Genomic DNA, 14,833 nt, shown 5'->3' with positions numbered 1-14,833 from the left:
TGATTTTGGGGGAAATCTCTCTTGGGCCCTGGGAGTAGCAATCAATCAATCAAGAGAAGCAGCATGGTCTAGTGGATAGAGCACAGGGCTGGGAGTCAGAAGGACCTGGGTTCTAATTCCGGCTCTGCCACTTGTCTGTTGTGTGACCTTGGACAGGTCACAACTTCTCTGTGCCTCAGTTCTCTCATCTGTAAAATGGGGACTAAGACTTGAGCCCCATGTGGCACATGGACTGTGTTCAGCCTGGTTAGCTTCTATCTACTCCAGAACTTAGTACAGTGCTTGGAGCATATTAATAACTTAAATATAATTTAAAATAATGGTATTTATTGAGTGTGTTGATGTCATTGGCTTACTCTTTCCTCTCTGTAGTTTTGAAAAAGAACTGGAGCCTTTTCCATTTTCTCAGGATGGAGCTCCTTGTAGGCGAGACTCGTGTCTTCCAGCTCTATTGTGTTGTACTCAGCCAAGCGTTTTATACATTGCTCTTCGCACTGAAAGCGCTCAATATATACCATTTACTGATCAATTAAACAATTAGGGATGGCTATTTTTAAGCAATAATGATGGACAGGGCCTTTCAGCTATCAGCAGGTTTTATGGACAGAACTACACTAATATATTTTCAATATGGCAATCATGTATTTTCCCTCCATTTAGACTGGTTTAACCTTTTGATGGGCTTACTTTGACTCTGCTCCCAAATGTTAATGAAACGAATTGCAGTATGGGCCTAGTGAAGACCCACCACACAAAGAAAAATTCCAAACCCAACTCACCGACCCTCCTCCTCTTCTTGGTTTCCTCTGCACTGCCATCCAGAAAGTTAGTGAGTTTCTCTACATTGAATGACTTGATTTTGCGTTCTCTCTCAATGTCAGGGTTCACTCCTTTGCTCAGATTATTTTGTGTGGACAGGATATTAGTCCAGTTTGCCATTTCAAGGGAGGCTCAGAGCTGCTTCCTAGAAAACACGACACCATTCAACCCGTCAGCGATGGCAAGTTTCTAACTACACCTTCGGCAACTTTCTGACCATGAATTCTGTAGCTGAGGCAATCACCAAGACTTGCACGATGATGACCTGGGGTGGTGGTGATGGGGGGTGTAGTAAAGTTGAGGAATGGGATTCCCTGTCCCTAAGTGGAGACACAGGGTAAAAAATGCTGGGGATGGGGCAAGAAAATAGTCAGAGAGTGCAGACTTGTCCTCTTTCTTAAGAATTTCTGAACAAGAAAGAAGAGAATAGGAAGAGGATAAAGGTTTATTTAGTCACTGCCCAATTTGCTACATTTTCAAAATCCAGGTCTTCTCCAACCCTGATATCTGCGTGCATTTGTTGTTTTAGACCTCTTAGTTCAAGATGAGGCCATTTTTTTCCAAGGCCCAGAAAGAAATAAAACATCACAGAAGTCCAATTCCACTTTGAGAAAAGAGAAAACAGCCAAAGAACTGACACTCTCTAGACTGTAAGCTCCTCGATGACGGGGATCATGTCTACCTACTCTACTGCACTGCGCTCTCCCAAGCACTTAGCACAAATCTCTGCGCACAGTAAGTGCTCAGTTACTACCATTGATGGATTCCAAGCCTTACTCTGGGATCTGAAGGTCTCTGAGGATGAGATCACAAGAGGAAGCCACACTACTGGATATATGGAAGGGCCACCCCTTTCCTGCTGTGTGACTTTGGCCAAGTAACTTAATTTTGCTGGGCCTCAGTGTCCTCTTCTGTAAAATGGGGCTAAAATAGCATGCAAATCCCACGTGGGACAGGGTTTGTGTCCAGTCTCGGAACCTCACATCAACACTAGTTCTTAGCACATAGTAAGCGCATAATAGATATCACCAGTTACAATTATTAGTGCATTTTCAAAGTCTCTGACAATTCTCACGTTTGGCTTTGTCCCGCATGTCAGGGAACACCATTTGTTGCCCCACACATGGCATCGGTCTTCTGATTATGTACAGTCATATTGTGACAGCCTGGAGTTCATGTCAGATCCCTTCCCAGGTGGCCTGAGGCAACCAAAGCCAGACCCAGAACCCCACGGACAAAGTGCTTAAACTAGTGAGCCTTTTGTTTCAGGGAGGGGATGGAGAAGTCACAGAGGAGATTGTGGGGGCAATCTATGCTTAGTGACCTCGTTGTAGCTCCGCCTTTCACCGGGCAGATGTTCGCAAAAGGATGAGTGTGCTGGGATGAAAGCTGAATTTTTTTTCTTACTGGATCACCTTAGCACATAACACACCTGCATCCTCCTCCCGAGTCAGCATGAAGTCTGGCGCAGAATGGGACTCAGCCTCAGAAGCTGAGGCCTCACACAATATGTAGTGAGGCTCGGCGCTCCTATATAATTCACACACTGCAGGACTGTTCTGACACTCATTAATTTACCAGAACCACGTTCTGGCCCACTGTGGTTGACTTTCAGTTCTGGATAACAGAGAGCCAGTGTACAGTCTCTGATGTGTTATTGCCAAGGCCCAGTGAACTTGGACATTAATTCATTCATTCAGTCGTATTTATTGAACGCTTCCTGTGTGCAGAGCACTGTACTATGCGCTTGGGAAGTACAAGTCAGCAACATATAGAGAGAGTCCCTACCCAAAAATGGGCTCACAGTCTATTTGTGTGGCAGAGCTAGACCATGTCAAGGTCGCAGCAAGGAGTCACCCACCACCCCGCTCCCAACAAAAATCTGAGGGATTTTCTCTCTTTGAGACACCTCCCGAATTTGCAGGATGCCCAGCAGGAAAAAAAAAAAATGGACAACTAACCTGCAGGGGTGGTGGACAGAAAGCAGATCAAACCCTAGGACTGCAACAGTTGTTTATCTGCAGTTCTAGTTGCCTGCCCTCTTCTATGGGCAGGGCTGACTTTGGGTACGCCTCCTCTCCTCCCAACAAACAGTTTCCAGAGAGAAAAGCCACTCTTGGCAGCCACAGGGAGAGCTGCGGGGTCTTTAAGAGCAGTAGAGTGCAGACATTTATTTCCTGCGAGTCCTCAAGAGCAGGCGGCTGGGAAATGTGAGACTTCCCTGGAAGTCTCTGCCTTAAACAGTGAGATCCAGAGGTGGCAACTCTGTCCTTAGAGAAAGGAAGCTTTGACTTCTGTTCAGGGAAAGAGAGGGTGAGAGGCGGGTGGAGCAGAGGGAACATACTGGACTGAGAAATTGCACCAAAAGTAAAAACTCCACTGCCTCTGAAGTTTTTCTTCAAGGACAGTTATAATGGGATTGGCTTAGGAAAGAACAGTAGACACAGAGCATTGGGAATGGAAGCTTTCCATCTGCCTGTGACATGCTTAGAGCATAAATGTGTGAAAAATCATCAGAGAGGAATAGCAAAACCATCAGAGAGGAACCTTGTCCCAGGTTATGGACCTGTACTCTAGTTTGTAAGAAAAAAAATAATAATAACAGTGATATTTGTTAAGGGTATACTCTGTGCCAATACTGTGCTAAGCCCTGGGGTAGACAAGATAATTTGGTTGAATACAGCCCCTGTCCCACATGGGGTCATAGGCTAAGGGGAAGGAGGAAACAGGTATTGAATCTCCATTTTACACATGAGGAAACTTGAGGCCCAGAGTACTGACTTGCCCAAGGTCACACAGCAGGCAAGTGATCGAGCAGGGGTTAGGACCCAGGTCACCTGAACACTAGGTCCATGCTCTTTCCAGGAGGCCACACTGCTTCTACAAAAATACATAATGAACAAATTCTGACAAAGGTTTGGCCATGGTTGGCAAGAAGTCCTTCCTAGACCCCCTTCCTTCCACTCCTTTCCACAAGCTAGGTACTTGTTGGGGCTTGGGTGCACCTGTTGGTCTTCTAGGTCCTGAGCCAATAGGCCAAATCAGGCCAGAGCAACCTGGATGAGTTCAATCTGGTTTGGACCTGCTGCAAGTCCACACTTCTTCAAATGTTTCAGGCCAGATGAGGCTGTGGGCAGGGCACTGTACTAAGCACTTGGGAGAGCATAATTGAGTTAGAAGACATGTTCCCTGTGCTCAAGGTGTGGTGAGTTAGGGGGCAACTATGAATGTGCAGTTGTCCCAGTGAGTGCTAGAGTCAGACTAACTGTGCCTGTACACATCCTCCATGTAGACAAGGCACAGATCCTCCCTTCTCTAACCTCACTGGGAGTCAGAACCAACTCAGTCACTGAACCTTTATGGCTTAGCTCTGGCAGGTAGGGGTTCTGACCTGGGAGAAGCTGAAAATATTTGGCCCATGCAGGACTCTACTACCTGTCTCCTCTGAGAACAAGGGCAACAGGGAGGAAAAGGAGTGGGGATTGTTGAGCAGAAGTCACAAGTGCAAGTCTGCACTGGCTTCTGTCACTGGGAAATGTAATCTCTGTTTGGGTCATCAGTGGTATTTATTTAGTGCTTACTGTGTGCCAAACACTGTACTAGAGGGTTGGGAGAAAAAAATTACAGTAGAGTTGGTAGACACGATCGTTGTCTACAAGGAGCTCACAGTCTAGAGGGTCTACTTATTCTCACTCCTCTCCTACCACAACTCCGCCTGCACACTTTGTTCCTCTCAAGCCCGCTGTGCCTCATTCTCATCTCTCTCATTGCCAACCCCTTGCTCACATCCTCACTTCTGCCTGGAACTCCCTCTCTTTTCACATCTGGCAGACCAGCCCTCTCCCCATCTTCTGGGTCCTTCTGAAATCACATATGCAGGAGACTTGCCCTATATTCACCCCAACCACCACTTCAGCATCACTTGTGTACTTACATCCTCCCCCCCCCCACCCCTTTGTGCTCATGTACATATACTCTATTGCTTCCCCTATATCCAATTTATTTTGGTGCATGTCTCCCCAGCTAGACTGCAAACTCCTTGAGGGCACGAATGACAGGCTCAGTTCAGTCCTCCCTTCTATTCTCACTCTTTCAGAGAACTCATTTGCTCCCACAGCTTCAAGTTCCATCCCTACGCAAATGATTCCCAAACCTACATCTCGAATGCTGAGATCTCTCCTTCTTTAGTCTCACATTTCTTCCTGTCTCAGGACATCTCTACTTGGATATCTTGGCGACACCTCAGATTTAACATTTCCCATACAGAACTCCTCACCTTCCCATCCAAACTCTGTCCTCCCATTACTATGGACAGTACCGCCATCCTCCATGTCTCACAAGTCCGGAATCTCATTATTCTCAACTCATTCTCATTCACACCGCATATTCACTGTCACCAAATCCTGCAGTTCTACCTTTACAACATCACTAAAAGCTGCCCTTTCCTCTACATCCAAACTGCTGCCATCCTGATCCAAGTACTTATCATATCCCACTCTGACTACTGCATCAGCCTCTTCACTGACCTCCTTGCCTCCTGTCTCTTTCTATCTCAGTCCCTACTTTGTTGCCCAGATCATTTTTCTAAAACAAAAAACAAAACCAAAACTATTCAGTTCTTGTTTCCCCTCTCCCCGAGAACCACCCGTGGTTGTCCATCCACAGAAACTGCTCACCATTGGCTGTAAGGTACTCAGTCACCTTTCCCATGCTATCTTACCGTGCTGATTTCCTACTACAGCCTCTCCCACACACTTCGCTCCTCTACCGCCAACCTACTCTCTTGTACTTAGTTCTCATCTATGTTTCTGCCAACACCTTCCCCGTGTCTTCCCTCTGGCCTGGAACTCTCTCCCCCTTCATGTAAGCCAGACTACCACTCTCCCCAATCTTCAAAGCCCTCCTAAAAATTACATATCCTCCAAGAGGCCTTCCCAAACTATGCCCTCACTTCCCCTAGTCAGCCAATTGTATTTATTGAGCATTTACTGTGTGTACAGCACTGTACTAAGCGCTTGGGAGAGTACAATACAACAATAAACAGACATATTCCCCACCCACAATGAGCTTAGTCTAGAAGATGAGTCACCCTTGCACTTGGATTTGTACCCTTTAAGCACTTGATATTAACCCCACCCTCCGACCCACAGCACTTATGTACATAACCACACTTTATTTCAATGTCTGTCTCCCCCTTTAGACTGTAAGCTAGTAAATGCTCAATAAATGCCATTAATTATTAACGTTTGCCAAGTCTGTTGTACTGTACTCTCCCAAGCGCTTATGGGCAGGGAACATGTCTACCAACTCCTATACTGCACTCTCCCAAGTACTTAGTACAGGTGCTCTGCACAGAGTAAACGCTCAATAGGTGCCAACTGGAACAGTGCAGAAAGACTGATATTTCTCATTACCCCTATTCTTTAGCCCCACTGTTCCTATCTCTAAATGTGCCTCCGTCTCTCTCTCTCAATATCCCTGTCTCCACTCTCCCCAGTGAGACTCCTGCTATCCCTGTTGATCTATCTTATCTATCTTACCTGCCAGCACATGTCAAACTGACTCACTCCTGAGTGGGTGGAAGTCTACTTTGATGAAAAATTTTTTTCAGCACTATGGAGTTCAGCCACATTTTACAAGCTTAAGTATGGGGACAGGAGAGGGGTATTTCTCTTTTTCTGGTCCCCCTCTCTTCCCCAGTGGTTGGCTCTGGTATCATCTGAGTCCTAGGCTGCCACATGCTATTATTTGATACTGTCTTTCTTAACCAGCTGAGAAGCAGGTAGTGAGAAGCCTTGCAAGCACTGTGTTTACTGTTATATTGTACTCAAATGTTTAGTACAGTGCTTTGCACACAGTAAGCGCTCAATAAATACAAGTCAGAAACCCGGCATCCCACCATTTATCTAGGATGAAATTTTAGCCAGGAGGACCACGAGGCTGGAGTCTGAGCCATCGTGATCAGAGATCTGCTTAGGTGGAATTTCCTATTTTACCACAAATCACTCTTGGAGATTAGGAGATCAGGCTGGTTGTCCTCTGGATTTGAAAAGTATCACTTTATTAATAATAATAATCTCATCAGATTGTAAACTCCTGAGGGCAGGGATCATGTCTTTCAATACTATACAAAGCACTTTGCACACAGTAAGTGTTCACTAGAGATCATTGATCGATAGATGAGAACAGCAACTTGCACCCTATCCTACCCTGTATTTGACTTTCTCTGCTTCATGTGACTCCTTTCCCCACATCAGAGGGGTTGGGAATTCCAAAATAGTGGTCCCCTCCTCACAATTTCCAGGAGCTCCTCTCATCCCCTTACTCAGATGAGCTGGGAATGGAGCTTGCTGCCAAAAGGCAGGTTTCCAATTGCTTTCCTCCACTTGGGTACCACACCCCTCCCAACCCCAGCACTTCTGTCCATATCTCTAACTCTGCTGCTTTCCCCTACCTGTAATTTATTTTAATACCTGTCTCCCTTGCTAGATTATAAATTCTTTCTGGACAAGGATCTCATCTAGAAGCAGCGTGGCTTAATGGAAAGGGCACGGGCTTGGAAGTCAAAAGACATAGGTTCTAATCCCAGCTCCGCCACTTGTCTACTGTGTGACCTTCAGCAGGCCACTTAACTTCTCTGTGCCTCAGTGACCTCATCTGTAAAATGGGGATTAAGACTGTGAGCTCCACATGGGACAACTTGATACCTTGTGTCCATACCAGTGCTCAGTACAGTGCCTGGCACATAGTAAGTGCTTAACAAATACCATTATTACTAACTCTATTGTGCATTCATACTCTTTCAAGGGCTTAGTACAATCAATCAGTGGAGTTTTATTGACAATTTACTATGTACAGACAGTGTATTTACTGTTTGGGAGAGCACAACAGACACAACTCTAGTTGGTGGTACAGTGTTCTGCACCCAATAAACACTCCAAAAAATATTATTGATTGATGTCCCTGATTTTCCTCTTCCCAGTCACAAAATACCTTGGCCTTTTTCCTTTAGAATGTCCCTTCTAACACTGACTCAAATTGTGGTTTCCACGATCCCATTGGATTGTAGGCTATTAAGGGCAGGGATACTGCAACAATTCTTACAGGAAAGGACAGTGTAAGACAGGGGACAGGGATGGGAGGGAGGGAACTGCTATTAGCTAGGTAGGATTGAAATGCAAAAACAAAACCCTCTTACTTTCAAGATATTCTTGACCTGAATCTCCTTTTCAGGTTTGAGTTCCTGGTCCAGTTGAACGGTCCCTGGGGACGGGCAACAAGGAGAGGAGCAGGCCGCGTGCAACCGCCAGGGTCCCTCGGCGACCGGCGAAAGAAATCCTCACTGCCCGGGACGCCAACGAGAGTCCATCGCGTGACTCGTAAACCGTAAACACCGGGGCGGGGCGATGGAATCAAGTTGCGAAACGCAAAGAACGGGTTGAGAACAGGGAACGCGCTCCTGGCCGCTAATGACCGCGGCTCTGCCTCCCTTCATTCAACCGTATTTATTGAGCGCTTACGGTGTGCAGAGCAATGTACTAAGCGCTTGGGAAGTACAAGTCGGCAACAACATCCCACCCCAACAACGGGCTCCCTTACCTCTGCTTAGTCCCCGCGGTGGGGCTAAGCGCGAAGGAAAGGCAGAGCGAGCCTAGGGCACAGCAACGAAGCTTGGGCGCCGGCAGCCGCGGGCGGAGGAGGAGAGGGAGGGGTTAAGATGGAGGAAGGAGAATGGCGGGGGCGGTGGGTGAGCGCCCAGCCCAGGCCTGCAGGCCTGCGCCCTGGGCACCAGGGGCGAGAGAAAGCCAGAGACAGGGAAAGAAAAAAAGAGAGATTAAAAAAAAGACGAGGGTAGACTTGGGACGGAACTCACTCTGTGTGAAGCCAGTCGCTGCCGCAGCCCCCTCCCAGACCATAGACGAGGCGCTAGAAACATTTAGCAATGGAGTCTCCGAGAATCTGCAGTTAGAGAAGCAGCGTGGCTTAGTGGAAAGAGCGCGGGCTGGGGAGGCAGAGGGCCTGGGTTCTAATCCCGACTCCGCCACTTATCGGCTGTGCGACTTTGGGCAAGTCACTTCTCTGGGCCTCAGTTCCCTCATTTGTAAAATGGGGATGAAGTCTGTGAGCCCCACGGGGGACAACCTGATTACCTTGTGTCTACCCCAGCAGTTAGAACAGTGCTTGGCACATAGTAAGAGTTTAACAAATACCATCGTTATTGTTATTGTTGTGCCGAGAATCAGCGAGTGAGACCCAGGTAGTAATTTAGAAGTGGATTTTATTAGCGCGCGGCTGCAAGGGGCCAGGAACCCAGATCAAGCAGCTCCGATCAGGGGTAGGGCCGGAGCTTACAAAGGCACAAAACGCAAGGCTAACGGTCAGGAGTTGCGAATCAGTGGAAAGTTTACAGAAACAGAGGCTTGCAATTGGTTAATTTTCGCTTGGGTTCATAAACGGCCCTGAACAGGGTGGGGGAGGGCTTTTGTCAGGCAGGTCAGGGTGGGGGAGGGCTTTTGTTAGGCAGGTTTTGTGGCGGGAAGTTTTGGCGGACACTCTTCTTCCGTGAAGAAGGGTGTACAAAAGGATGGGAGGAAGGGATGGGAAAACAAAATGGAGATCAGACAAACCCGATCACAACATTCCCCACTTCTTATGGACAGAGTGTCAAACCCTTGACACGTTTGTGGCGACATCGTCATACCGGCCAACGGGCTCAGTTTGTAGGGATTGATAGTGGAGATCCCTAATGAGGAGCAGCTTAACAGAGTTGATGCGGGACTTAACAAATTCTAGGAGGCGATTCACTATGCAGGGTCCGACGAGCAGGGCAACTGCGAGGAGAAGCAAGGGACCAGCTAGGGCAGACACAAGCGTGGTTAACCACGGGAATGTCCGGAAAAGACTCTGGAACCAGGTTTCGGCCCGCTCACGCTCCCTTTGCCTGTCTGCTAAATTTTTCCTCACCAGAGAGAGGCTCTCCTGAACAACTCCAGAGTTATTCGCATAAAAGCAGCAGGCCTTTCCCAGGGCGGCACAGAGGCCACCCTGTCTCAGAAACAATAAGTCCAAACCCCTCCGGTTCTGGAGGACCATCTCCTCCAGGGAGTCAACCTGTCGCTCCAGAGTGGAAATGGAGTGCTCAAGGTGGGTGAGGTCAGTATCCACCTGGGTACTGAGTTCTCTGTAGCTAGCCTCCCCCCGCACCAGTGCGGTAGTGCCCAGGGCGGCAGAACCCGCTAAACCCAACCCCACTAGAATGGGGATGAACAGCGGGGCAGCCCGCTTATGACGGAGGGACCAATCCTCCCGCAGGGAAAAGTGGTCCCACCCGTCGGCGCCAGGCAACAAGGACACTCTGGGGACGATGGAGACTAGCACACAGAGAGGGCCACGGGGGTGAGCAAGGAAAACTCGGGCTGAAACACATCGAGTGATTCCGTCCAAACACGTCCACCAGGTGCCCGGTTGGGCGGGGAAGTAAGCAGAACCGGAGGAGGACTGGACCGTCACATTAAGGGAGCAGACAGGCGAGTATGGGGAAGCGTGGAGGTTCGTGTTATCCGAGATCAAGCAAATACCAGAGCCCTGGACATCCCCAAGAGTCAACCTGGGCTGGTCCCACTCACAGTTGTCGGACTTGGAGGTGGGGAAGATAGAGGTGTTGACAGCCACTCCAACATAGTATGAAGGCTGGGCATCCATGCATAGCCAACAGCTCGGGCCCAGGTCTGGTCGAGTGGAGTTGACCACCCCATAAACGGCTCGTAAGAGGCCCGTGACTGAAGGATGAGGGCGTTCTTGGCTGGAGGGCTCCCTCTCATCTGGCTCTTGAGAGCCAATTGCCCCGGCGGGTGTCTGATGGGATTGGACAGTGGAGGATGGGGCCCGTGGTAAAGACTGGACAGTGGAGGACAGGGCCCGAGGTAAGGACTGGACAGTGGAGGATGGGGCCCAAGGTCTAGGGAGGATTTTTGGGGGCAGAGCTAATTCCCCAAGGGGGCCGATTGGAAAGTAGGATGTTACGGGGGATTGCTTAGCAATGGTAAAGATAATCCCAGGGTCCACCCAGGCCCTATTTCTGCCATCTAATCTCATGCCCCACGAATGGGGAGTATTCCAGAACCTACTCTCAGGGTTGCGAAGGGTGAGAAACAAGGTTGTGGGGTTGGGTCCTTTTGGATAGTCAAGTGCGGATCCGTCCTCACGCGGCCTTCTTTGGCCCCGCAAGCCGCCCCGTGGAACGAGGATACTACAATGGCAGTCACACAGGCACATTTCGGGCAGAAATGGGATGACCTATCCAGGCAACTGGCATCCCAGCCATCTGTAAGGAACCCCGGGCACATTCTTACTTCAGAAAACGGATTACTACAAGGGGAAGCGCCTCCGATCGAGATGGGGAAGAGGGAGCATAAATCCAACCGGAAATACTGGCCATCATTCAAACCTTGGTTATGGGTCCATGTACCTTCTTCTGCATAGAATGTCCAGAGTACCTGATCCCCCTTCTTCATCGTCCAGGTGTTTTTGGGTTTTGGGGCATGAGGGTTGAATGACATAGAGGGAGAGGGGGTCATTAGGGAGGCTAGGAGGAGGAAATGCGGGAGAGTCTTAGCTTTAGGGGGTCGGCCTGTGCTTCCGCCTTCCATGTCGGGGCCGTGGCAGGTTTCACTCGACTGTGATGGAGCCAGACAGGAACGGAGTCAACCTTGACGGCTGTTGGCGTGGTCAGGACGACGGTGTAAGGGCCCTTCCACTTAGGCTCCAAGCCGGAGGCGGTGAATTTCTTGACCAGGACCGAGTCCCCGGGTTGGAAGGCGTGTGCAGGTGCAGAGGTGGGAACTGGCAGGGCGTTTCGGACAGATTTCAGGAGTGTTCCCTGTGTTTTCTGGAGACCCTGCAGGAACTTAATCAAGGAAGAATTAGTAGCGTCCGCCTTGAGTTCCTCCCTGATTAGAGGGAGGATAGGCGGGGGTCTACCAAACAGAATCTCAAAAGGTGTGAGACCCAACTTATTGGGGGTACATCGGCTTCGGAGTAGGGCCAGTGGGAGGAGCATGACCCAATTTTCCTGAGTTTCAAGGACCAGTTTGGTGAGGAATTCCTTAAGAGTTCGGTTGGTCCTTTCTACCTGACCTGAACTCTGTGGTTGATAGGCACAGTGTAATTTCCATTCTATTCCTAAAGCTTTGGCTATGCCTTGGGACACTTTGGCTATGAATGCTGGACCATTGTCAGACCCGAGTCCCAGTGGGAGACCAAATCACGGGAGAAGTTCATTTAGAATCTTTTTCACCACTACCATGGCTGTTTCGTGTTTAACTGGGAAAGCTTCTACCCACCAGGATCCACAAGCAGCAGTACCCCACCGTACGCAGAAACTCACGCACCTCCTATCTCTTAAAAGTACACCTATTTTCCTTGCCCCCAATCTGGGACCCCATCGGGACAATCTGGATAGACATCCGGATGATCAAATCCCTCCCAACAAGTTTACCCCGGCTTCGGGTATGATCAGGAATTTTCCCGAGAAGTTTGACCCTAGGTATTCTAGTTCTAAGGTCTCAATAACAGGGACCGGGAAGTTCTCCCCCTGCACCCCCGAGATCCTAATGGTTTCCCTCTCGATTCTGGCCCCGATCGGCAGTCTGGTTAGAGACGATCGGGTAGCACCCGTGCCTATCAAAAAGGTATAATCTTGTTAATCTTGTTTTTCTCTGCCCACCCTCAAATTTGTCAAGGGCTCAGGGTGGGCTTGTTCTATGGGCTCCTGATCCCCCTAGTCTTCCCCCTCCACGAAGGAATTACTAAAATTATCTCCTGTCCCTTCTCTTTCTTCTTCACACACACTTACTCTAACCTTCATACACATACAATTTCCTTCAGAGGCAATCTCTCCACCCCTCATTCCCCGCTTATGGGACACCTGCTTCGCAGGGTGTAGATGCCTGAGCAGACAATTTCCTTCAACTGCAATTGCTTCACTTTCCCTTTTCTTTCTTCCCTTTTCCTTCATGTACCTGGAACTCTTTTCTTTTTCCCGCTGAGGACACTCTCTTTTCATATGCCCCTGCCGGCCGCAGGCGTAACAAGTCATGATCGACTTTGCCGCCGCCTGCACGATTTATCTCATAATCTTTCTTTGCTTTTCCTGTTGTTTTGGAGTCTGCAACATCACTTTGGCGTGCCGGTTTTTCTCTTTCTTCCCCCTCTATCTTTCTTCTCATCTATTTCCTTCAGCGCAAATTTACCCACCGACGGCCGCCAGACTGCGGCATACATAAATTCCCCATCATTCCGGAGTTCCCTCATAATTACATAGATGTTCAATTCTTGGCAAACCCAGTCCTCGGAGGATCCGTACTTTGGCCAGAAGACGTTTCCTCCGACGTGGGCGCCAGCCCAAGTTAGGCAGTAATATGTAATTATTTAATTATAATTAATTTCTTCTCTTTTCTCTTATACTTTGGAAGTTCATCGGACTGCCTTCTGGAATTTCCGGGAGGGACTTCCCACCACTCGGTTTTGACTGAGATTTTTCCTTTTCCCACCTTCGTTTCCTCAAGTCAAACAGACACTCCCGTCACTTTCTAATATCTAGAGAACTTTAACCGTGCACCGACCACGGTACCAAGCGCTTATGGAAACACGTACAACGATAAGTTACCTCCCCCGTCCATATTTTAGAGGTCCATCCCAATACTCGAATCTGGGTACCTTTAATGGGGCCTATGCCACTCGACTCTCTCTGAGAGTCCAGGGCGGGCCCTCAAACTGCGGGACGTCCCGAAGGGCGCCCGGGTTACAAGGGGAAGATCATCCTCCTGGGACTCCTGGAGGACTTTTTTTTTTTTTGGTGGGGGGTGTCCCTGGAAGGGGGCCCTTTTTTAGGTTGGACAAAAAGAACTCGGATGCCCCTTTTCAGGGAGCAGTTTTTCAACCAGGGAGAGGGGTGGGTAATGAGGTCCAGCCAAACGTCAATATAGGGGAAATGATCGGGGTGGCCGGGAGTCCCAGTCACAATTCTCCAAACCTTGTTTACAATTTGTTTATCAAAACTACCCTGAGGGGGCCACCCCACCCCGAAGGTGGGCCACTCATTCATTTCAAAATAGAATGAGCTTCTGTTTCTTTAGGGTAATCCCATAATCATACCCATCCCGGTATCCTTCTTTAAAATGACTGAGCATACAGCCCAAAGGCGTTTCTGGCGGACTGGCTGAACCTCCCATTCTTACAGCACAGAGACACAAACAAACAACAACCTGGAGGTGAACACATCCCTCCAGTAGAGGTTAGAGAAGTTGCCTTGAAGATATTCGTCCCCGATCCAGGTGGAAACCTGCCTGGCAGTCTGTGAGCGAGGTGTTTTCAGACAGACAATCGTAAAACAGAATTTCCTAAAGGCAACGCTTCCACATATAGAACAGCTTCATAGACAACCGTAGAACCAGAACCAGAATTGGGCAGTGACCCAACCTCTTGGGGTGCCCGGGGAATCGAGGCGCAAAGCGCTAACTGCCACGTCCGGCACTCGTTCCCTCCAGAAAACAGAAACCAGGTTACCTCCAGAAGTTGTTGATTGTTGCCGATCCCAGGATCCACCAGGCCGAAATGAGGATCAGTCGGCGTCAGGAGACAGTTTAGACCTCTCAGCCTTGAGTTCCGGGGCCCTGGAACGTCTCAGGGGCCGGCCCCCCAGAAGTCAGAGCAGAATGGTCTCCTTCCCCCGAGGCCGAGGTCCTCCCAGGTTGGGTCTCCACGGTGACACGGAACACTGTGCATCTCACTGGGGCCTCCAAATGTTGTGCCGAGAATCAGTGAGTGAGACCCAGGTAGTAATTTAGAAGTGGATTTTATTAGCGCGCGGCTGCAAGGGGCCAGGAACCCAGATCAAGCAGCTCCGATCAGGGGTAGGGCCGGAGTTTATAAAGGCACAAAACGCAAGGCTAACGGTCAGGAGTTACGAATCAGTGGAAAGTTTACAGAAACAGAGGCTTGCAATTGGTTAATT

General features: G+C 49.1%; 1 protein-coding gene across 4 annotated transcripts in view; it reads right to left on the bottom strand.

Moving 5' to 3' along the window:
* Window positions 1-11,329, bottom strand: part of ACOX2 (acyl-CoA oxidase 2) — a 61,985-nt gene extending 50,656 nt beyond the window's left edge. Inside the window, exons 1-4 of one of the 4 annotated variants that reach the window (XM_038772956.1) lie at window positions 11,288-11,329; window positions 8,693-8,778; window positions 8,018-8,195; window positions 780-964 (exon numbers count right to left, since the gene is read on the bottom strand). In XM_038772956.1, coding sequence (XP_038628884.1) covers window positions 780-939 — 160 coding nt within the window. In that variant the 5' untranslated portion in view covers window positions 940-964; window positions 8,018-8,195; window positions 8,693-8,778; window positions 11,288-11,329. Of the gene's footprint in view, window positions 1-779; window positions 965-8,017; window positions 8,779-11,171; window positions 11,187-11,266 lie in introns of those variants that run through there. The other 3 variants (XM_038772957.1, XM_038772954.1, XM_038772955.1) reach the window with 3 other exon arrangements.
* Window positions 11,330-14,833: the final 3,504 nt, after the last annotated feature.

The sequence above is a fragment of the Tachyglossus aculeatus genome, chromosome X1 (genome assembly GCF_015852505.1).
Source record: "Tachyglossus aculeatus isolate mTacAcu1 chromosome X1, mTacAcu1.pri, whole genome shotgun sequence".
Lineage (NCBI taxonomy): Eukaryota > Metazoa > Chordata > Mammalia > Monotremata > Tachyglossidae > Tachyglossus > Tachyglossus aculeatus.
This window is presented reverse-complemented; position numbering and strand designations above follow the sequence as displayed.